General features: G+C 37.7%; 1 protein-coding gene across 1 annotated transcript in view; it reads left to right on the top strand.

Moving 5' to 3' along the window:
- The window catches only part of MAP3K1 (mitogen-activated protein kinase kinase kinase 1, E3 ubiquitin protein ligase), a 76,514-nt gene that overhangs the window by 42,606 nt on the left and 24,792 nt on the right, over positions 1-9,116 (top strand). The window contains exons 3-7 of the mRNA XM_010853496.1: positions 2,398-2,548; positions 3,174-3,374; positions 6,575-6,775; positions 7,539-7,655; positions 8,037-8,185. Of these exons, the coding sequence (XP_010851798.1) occupies positions 2,405-2,548; positions 3,174-3,374; positions 6,575-6,775; positions 7,539-7,655; positions 8,037-8,185 (812 nt within the window). The 5' untranslated portion in view covers positions 2,398-2,404. The remainder of the gene's footprint in view (positions 1-2,397; positions 2,549-3,173; positions 3,375-6,574; positions 6,776-7,538; positions 7,656-8,036; positions 8,186-9,116) is intronic.

The raw sequence follows: 9,116 nt of genomic DNA, 5'->3' as shown, positions 1-9,116 counted from the left end.
GTTGGTGATGGACAGGGAGGCCTGGCGTGCTGCGATTCATGGGGTCGCAAAGAGTCGGACACGACTGAGCGACTGAACTGAAGGTGACAATCTGACCTGAGCATTGTGACTGAAAGTATGTGTTCTTGAGGATAATCTGTATTAACCGAAGTCTTAATTTGTGTACATTTGGACCCAGCAATTCCATTTTCGGGTATTTATTCTAAAGGAATAATCTTAGATGTGTGCAAAAGTTGAACCACTGGTATGTTTAAATATTTATATTTAATATTATGTATTAAATATAAATAATAGAGGATAGGAATAAGAAATTGGTTTGAAAGATTATAGTATTTTCAAAAAGTGGAAAGGAAAGAGGAAAATCATACCCCCTTGAAGATTTGTTTAGATAAGGAGAGTTCTCTGTGTGTTTGAGTGGGTACTAGGGAAAAGACGCTGAAAATACAGAATTGAGAAGAGATGCTCATGAAACAAATTTGGGGAGGAGAGATCTAGGACCAGGGGACAGATGGTACTTTGCACAGTTGCAGGAGCTTCTGGTGTAAAAATGAACTTCCGTTCTACAGTGTGATTTCTGTTTTGAGTACTAGCCTGGGAATCTTTAAGCCATGCCTTGTAACATTGTTATTGGGTGGAAAGTGCTTTTCATACCAGAGAGTTGTAAATGAATTTTTAGTGTGCAGTCAGCCCATGAATTTGCTTGCCTGTAAATTTGAGTTTCCCTGGGTAAGGATCAACTGAGCAGGATGAATTTTTGAGAAAACACTTTCTCTCTCCCTTTTCCCCTCTCCCCACTTCTGTCCCTATCCCCTTCTTTTTCGCTTCCTTTTCCTCCCTTCCTTCCTTCCCCTTGCATCCCTCCCTCTTCCTCTGATCCGCCTCTAACATTTACACTTTATGATATATTCAGAGCGGAAAAGCAGTCAAATACTTAAAGAAAATCAGCGTCCTCCTTCCCTCCCTCCCTCCCATATTGCCTTTGTGACAGTTTTTATGCCTGTGTAGTGGAGATATTTTCCTATGTGGTGTGCCTTAATGCCCCTCTGCAAGTTTCAGATGTTATGTATTCTTTGCATTAGTAAAAATATCTAGGCCAGTTTCAGGCACAGAGGTATTTAACACCCTGGTTTCCACTCCCTCCATAGTATTGATGCTTAAGTAAAACCAGTTAACTGTTATTTCCTTTCTAGTGCCTGTTTTAAGTAGGTTTTGTGTGTGTGTGTGGGGGGGGGGGGGGGGGGGGTTGTTGTTGCTATTGTTGGGTTTTTTGTTGTTGTTTGCTGCTGCTTTGCAAATACTGCTGCTTTATAGTAATGATTAGCTGGAATATTCGTAGAGGAGTTTGAATTTGACTTTTTGGTAAGCTTGCAGTTATCATCTCTGGTATTTCCTTGAATATTTCCTTTTCCTATCAGTATAATTAAAAAAAAAAACAAAACTGTAGCTTTACAGAATTTCCAAAATAGTTACTGAAGTTAACTGAGTATTTTTTAAATTGTTGCTTCTCCCAGGATGCAGTTGCTTTAACTCTTTCCTTATAAAACCGGGTTTTAAAATCCATGCCTATATGTATTGTGTGTTTCATATATCCGTGTGTGGATATGAGTGTATTTTGAAGCTAGTGGGTGTTTTACCTATTCGGCTTTGTAGAGTTAGTTCTCAAAAGTTACCAGCTTCCTGGATATTTTATTATAACTCCATAATACATTATGGTGTAAAGGTCAAAATGTTTCTACCAGGCAATTTTTTACTATTTATATATGGAGTACCCCAAGTACAATATTATTTTCTGAGAAAACAAGTTTAATTATTGAGACTTTGAAAAAATATTGTGGATTAGAAGATGTGGTTAGGTTTCACCTAGATTATTAAATGTTTATTTCCGCAAATGAGCATACTTTCCAGATTTTATCTGTATTGACTTAAGTTATTGGAATTCCTGGGATAAATAGTAGTAAAATGCTCTTTAAATATTTGTCTGTCATATACTTGAGTATGTTAAAATGGTGTAATTAGAAACAGTGCGGTTTTCATGAATGTGTTAATGCAGTGCTTAATGTCTTGAGATGCTTTTTATTAACTACCTAGAAACAAAGGAAGGTCTGCAGTAAGATTACTAGTAAGCCTGCACCTTCTAAATAGAACCTTACTTTTTAAAGACATTGTTAAACTAGTGTTATCAGGCAGCATTTAACACTCTCCATGTTACAGTGTAAATTCAACAACATAGTATGATTCGTAATAATATTTTCATATCTTGCTTAAGTCATTCGGGGATTTTAGCAGTTATCTTTTTAGCTACAAGTCCATTGAAAGTATGAAGTAAAACCATATTGTTCTTGAAAATTATTTTTCACGTATAAATTTCATTCTCCTTATTTTTCCTTCTGTTTTCAGTCGTGAGATGGAGAATAAAGAAACTCTCAAGGGACTGCACAAGATGGACGATCGCCCAGAAGAACGAATGATCAGGGAGAAACTGAAGGCCACCTGTATGCCAGCCTGGAAGCACGAATGGCTGGAACGGAGAAACAGGAGAGGCCCTGTGGTGAGTTACGTGCTAGAAGGAAGAAAGCATAGGAGGAAGTGGAAAATTAAGCATAAATAGATCCTCTTGTAAACTCCCCCCCCCTTCATTTTAAATGCAATGCAGTTTTATTTGCTTTGACATTTTCTAGACATTTGAACAAAATGTAGCTAATGCTGTGCTCATTAAGCAACTTAAACTGTTCTAAGGAGTAATCCCTCTGGTTGAGTGGGAGAGGTAATGCTTAAAGCAACACTGCCCTCTAATGTCTGTGTCTCTAAAATCCTTTAATTAGCAATTTGTACTGTACTTAAAAAAGAAAAACGATTTTTCCAATTTTATTTTGAAGTTTTATCTCTAAGGTAGGATCTAAGGATCTTAATTCTAAATCTTTTAAATTCATGTATGACAACATTTTAAAATGCATTATGTAAATATTATCAACATTCATTTGATGTAGCCTAAATGACTGAAATCTGTGTGGTTAAAAATAGCCTTACACTTACAGCTTAAACTAATAAAGAAAAGTTGATAGATTTTCTGTTGTATAATATTGCATAATTTTAAAAACAGTTCTTGTCTTAATCTTATGTTCACATTTCTTTTTTTATTTTTTAAGTAATAAAATACTGGCATTTTAATTTAGGTGGTAAAACCAATCCCTATTAAAGGAGATGGATCTGAAATTAATAACTTGGCAGCCGAGTCTCAAGGAGAGGGCCCAGCGAGCGCTGCTTCCTCAGCTCCCAAAGGCCGACGCAGCCCTTCCCCTGGCAGCTCCCCCTCAGGTCGCACAGTGAAATCTGAATCTCCAGGAGTAAGGAGGAAAAGAGTTTCTCCGGTGCCCGTAAGTTAATGTTTTAGCAAATGTGCTAAGTTTCTACAGTTTTAAAACATACTTATAACACAGGAAGGATTGGCAAACCATCTGTTAGAGCAACATTCCCAAAGTGTGCCCACAGACCCTTGGCTCAGGGTACCTGCCCTCAGATGCTTTCTGTGGATCCATTAGGTCAAAACTAATTCTGTAATAAAACTGAGATGTTATTTGCCTCTTGCACTGCATTGACATTTACAGTGGTGAGTAAAGCTGCTGGTGCATTTGCCTGAATTAAAGCTACGACGGTAGAAACTGTATTCCTCACTTGGGTATTTGACAGACATTTTTCTTACAAAGAATTAAGTAAGACTCACTTTAAGGAAAACAACTCATCTGTTTGTTCACTAGTGGTAAAACTTGAGATTTCAAGCAAAAATTAGAGTTTTGGAAAACTCATATCCAACCACTGTCAGCTTGATAGCTTCTCAGTACTTAGACTTTTAATAGGCCAATAGTATTATCACTTGTGGGTTTTTTTTTTTTTTTGTATATTGTGCCATGAAATATATGAACTTTTAGAAGATGTACCATTTCTTTGATGTAGTATCAAAGACAAATATTCATTATTATTTGAAAAGGATTTCCCAAATACATATCTATGTGAGGCCAGATTCTCTTCATGTACTCAACCAAAATACCATGTCACAGCAGACTGAACGCAGAAGGATGGATGAGAATCTCAGTATTGAGATTCAGTACTCTGATTCAGTCTCCGTATTGAGCCAGACATCAAAGAGATTTGTAAAAAGATAGGTCCTGACCCTCCAAGACAGAGAGATTACTACTGGTAGGAATGCGAGTTAAAACTTTCTAACCTTGAAAAGCAAATGAGTGATGGCAAAATAATTGTGGTATAGTGACCAGAAGGGGGAGATTTGGGTTTCCTCACACCTAAGGTTGTTAAAGCACATAAATGCTTCAGAAAGTAAATTTTAAATAAAATTTACAGTAAAGCCCAAGATTCTCAACAGTATTTATCAGCTTTATGTGGACACACATTTAAAGTAGCTATTTTTTAAAAAACTCGAAATAGGAACAATCATTTATTAGCTCATAAATCTGAAATAGGGCAGGGCTCAGCAGGAGTGGCTCATGTCTGCTTCCTGTGGCATCTGCAGACGCTAGAATATCCAAGGCTGCTTCTTCACTCCCCTGTCTAGTGCTTCAGCTGGAACAGCTGGGGGCTGTTGACCTTTCTTTCTCATAACACGGAAATTGGGCTGTAACAAGTGTTTCAAGCTAGGAAAGCAGGTGGAATAGATTCTCACAGCCCTCAGAAGGAACCAACCCTGCCAGCACCTTGATCGTTGATTGTGGACTTCAAGCCTCTGGAACTATGAGACTATACATTTCTGTTAAGCCAAAGAACAAAAAAAGGTGATTCAAGAGAGCAAATCCCAGCATGGATGCTCTTATGAAGCCACCACTTGGATTATGTTTACTAATGCCTTATTGCCCAAATCTAGTTACATGCCCAAATCCCAGAATCAGTGTGGTAGGGGGCTACAGAAGGGTATATAAATATACTGGGAGGTGTGGTCCATGGGGTCATCAAAGTGAAAGTCTACCGCAAATAAAGAATTGTGTCTCCCCTCCCCCTACACCCTCTTTGGGATATATATTAGACAAGGTGACTTCCTCATGCTAACGGCTACCTAACGTTTCATTATCTGGATAAAGATCATTCATGGCTTCTTTGAACTACATACTAGTGGACATTTATGTTCCTTCTCAACTTTTCATTACTAAAAGCAATCTTGCAAAAATATTTTTTATGCATGCATCATTTTGCACATCTAGTGAGCATATCCATAGTGTGAATACTTAGCAAGTCCAATAGTGTATGCATGTGTACTTGTTTTGGGTTTTGTTTTACTTCTTAGTAACTGCCTATTTAAAAAACAATGGTTTTGTTAAGACAGTTCATATAGTGTACAATTCACGCATTTAATTGTACAGTTCATTGAGTTTTGGTATATTTACATAGTTGTAGCCATCACTACAATAAGTTTTAAAATATTTTCATCACTCCAGCAGAAAACCCCAGACTAATTAGCAGTCTCTCCCCAGACTTAGGCAACCTGTATACAATCTACTTCCTGACTATATACAATTTGCGTGGACCTTGTATATAAATGTAATCCTATAATATGTATAGGCTTCTGTGGCTGGTTTTTTGCTCTCAGCATCCTGCTTTCAAGGTTCATCCACGGTATAGCTTGTATCATTTTTAATTGTAGAATAGTACTCTATTGTATGGATATGCATATTTTGTTTATTTACTCATTAGTTGGTGGGCATTTGATTTCCACTTCTGGCTTCGTAATGCTACTGGGAACAGTTCTGTACACATTTTTGTGTGGACATAGCTTCATTTTTCTTGGGGTATATACATAGAAGTGGGATTGCTTTACAAAGCTTTACAAAATGAGATTGTTTTACAAAGCAGGTACACCATTTTACATTCCCACCAGCCCTGTTGCAGGCTTCCAACCACTTCATTTTCTTACCAGCTTTTATTACCTTTTACCTGTTTCTTTTGGCATCAAAAAGAACTAGACTTTCCACTGGGCAGTGATGGAAAGACCAAGTTCTAGGGGAGTCAGTGAAGTGGAGTGAGTGACACACATCACCCTCACACAGGAGCATTTTCAGCAGCCTCCAGTGAGATGTCTTAACCTGGGAAGAGTCACTTACCGCTCCTCCTCCACAGAGAACTCCATGGAGCTGTTTGTAAATGACCAGTCACAGGAATCACATTTAGTGATCCCTTAAGTGGAAGCCAGGAAATTGGATGCTTAATTTTCATCACTAGAAACAAGTCATTTTACCTGTTTAGGAAGCACATTTTCTATGCTTTTTGTTTTGGTTTACATAAAACTTTTCAAAGATGTCAAATACTTATAATTTGTAAAATTACCATATGTTTGTCTCTCTTGGCCAAAGTTTTATTATTTTAGGGATGACAGATTTTAAAAATTTACTCATAGCAATATGTCAGACAAATGCATTTGCAAAACACATTTTGTCCCATCATATTATATATTGAGGCATTTTGGGGTGAATATAAAAAAGGTCTGGTGTGACCTTTTTTAGGTCATTTTTTTTTCTTGTGGAGGAGTAAACGTCTTAGGAGCAATTTACCTAATTTTTAAAATATTGTGAAGTTTCAGAGTGGGAGAATCACACCACCTCGAAGAGCCCCTTCACCAGATGGCTTCTCACCATACAGCCCGGAGGAGACAAACCGCCGTGTGAACAAAGTGATGCGGGCCAGGCTGTACTTACTGCAGCAGATAGGACCCAACTCCTTCCTGATTGGAGGAGACAGCCCAGACAACAAATACCGGGTGTTTATCGGGCCTCAGGTAGGAGCTGTCACTGTTTTACATTTTATTAGGATCTGGTACTAACTCAATATACTGTGACATTCTTAAATTTAAATTAGTATGTAATTCTCTTTTGTAATCTAAAGAGAGTTAAAATATTTGGGGAACTGTAAACTCTTTAATGTGTTTATAAAGGGTTTTACTATGATGTGATATACTTCAGAATACAAATTTGGTCTTTTTATAACTTATTTAGGGCTGTGCTGGGTCTCTGTTGCTGCTTGGGCTTTTTTCTAGTTGCGGCGAGCAGGGGCTGCTCTCTCTAATTGTGGCGCATGGGCTTCTCATTGTGGTGGTTTCTCTTGTTGCAGAGCATGGGCTGTAGGGTGTGCAGGCCTTGGTAGCCGTGGCTCGTGGCCTCGGTAGCTGCGGCTCCTGGACTCTAGAACCAGGCTCACTAATTGTGGTGCATAGGCTTAGTTGCTCCGAGGGATATGGGACCGTCCTGGACCAGGGATCAAACCCCTATCTTCTGCATTGGTAGATTCTTTACCACTAAGCCACCAGGAAAGCCCCTGGTCTTTTTAATAAACCAAAAATAAGAGATTAATTCATGGAGATAGCTGTAGGCTTTTCTTGCATATCCTTATATATCTTACTATATAAAGATAATGAGAAATTAATAGAAAGTTTAGTATAATAAACTTGGAAATATTTTTAAAGGGATCACCCTAGGAGTTCTAGTGGAACACGGATTTATTAAAGTAGAGGGTTGTTTTTTTTTTTTTTTTTAACTCTTTAGAACTGCAGCTGTGGGCGTGGAACATTTTGTATTCATCTGCTATTTGTTATGCTCCGGGTATTTCAGCTAGAACCTTCAGACCCAATGTTATGGAGAAAAACTTTAAAGAATTTTGAGGTAATTTTTTTAAATAAATGCTTTGGAGTAAAATTGTCAACTAATTTTTATGATACTCCTGAAATTTTTCCATAAGCTTTAAATTTAAGTAGACAGTGGTCATTTCAGAGGTATGAATGTATTTAAGGATTACTTGATGTTTGTAAATAGTTCTCTTATAAGCTATTGACTAATTAGTTTTTTTCTTCTAGAGTGAAAAAAAGTAAACACTGACCTATAAAAATACTGTTCATAGTAAACTATATGTATTCTTATTTTTGAAGCTCTTAAATTGGCTTTGTGAAAAACTTATGAAATAAAAGCCAAATAATTCAACCTAGAGAACTCATTATCTGTACATTATGGCACAAATGTCATGTTGCTGTCTTTTTTCAATGTTAGGTTGAGAGTTTGTTCCAGAAATACCACAGTAGGCGTAGCTCAAGGATCAAAGCCCCGTCTCGTAACACCATCCAGAAATTTGTTTCACGCATGTCAAATTCTCATACATTGTCGTCATCTAGCACGTCTACATCCAGTTCAGAAAACAGGTCAGTACTTTTTAAGGAATTAACAGCATTATGCAGTGTTACTCTTTAATTTTAGGGTTTATTTATATATATATATATACACACACACACTTGTTACGTTGCTCTAAAATGACTTAACTATTGAATCTTGGCTTTCAAGTTAAAAATCACGGGTAAAAAATATTAAAAGTCATCAAAGTATATTTGGATATTTTGTCCTGAAGCCTACAGTGTTGAAAATGGCACCTGAAATATCAGAATATAATAAATGTCCATTTCATAAGAAAAATTAAGGTATAAAGTAAGTGGCTACTGTTCATCAATTTTCACTTTGTGCCAAGCACCTTTTATGTTGTTTTATTAGGTAGGTTTTACCACTTTAGGAGATAACAAACTTGAGGCATTGTGTAAAGAATATGTCTGTAATTTATTTATAAATTATGTACAAGGCAAAGTGGTTATCCAAAATTACTTTCAAATATCAGATCAGATCAGATCAGTCGCTCAGTCGTGTCCAACTCTTTGCGACCCCATGAATCGCAGCACTCCAGGCCTCCCTGTCCATCACCAACTCCCGGAGTTCACTCAGACTCACTGTCCATCGAGTCAGTGATGCCATCCAGCCATCTCATCCTCTGTCGTCCCCTTCTCCTCTTGCCCCCAGTCCCTCCCAGCATCAGATTCTTTTCCAATGAGTCAACTCTTTCCATGAGGTGGCCAAAGTACTGGAGTTTCAGCTTTAGCATCATTCCTTCCAAAGAAATCCCAGGGCTGATCTCCTTCAGAATGGACTGGTTGGATCTCCTTGCAGTCCAAGGGACTCTCAAGAGTCTTCTCCAACACCACACTTCAAAAGCATCAATTCTTCGGCGCTCAGCCTTCTTCACAGTCCAACTCTCACATCCATGCATGACCACAGGAAAAACCATAGCCTTGACTAGACGAACCTTTG

This window comes from Bison bison, unplaced genomic scaffold, assembly GCF_000754665.1.
Source record: "Bison bison bison isolate TAMUID 2011002044 unplaced genomic scaffold, Bison_UMD1.0 scf7180017864328, whole genome shotgun sequence".
Taxonomy (NCBI): domain Eukaryota; kingdom Metazoa; phylum Chordata; class Mammalia; order Artiodactyla; family Bovidae; genus Bison; species Bison bison.
The sequence above is the reverse complement of the archived record's forward strand: the minus strand, read 5'-3'. Positions and strand labels throughout refer to the sequence as shown.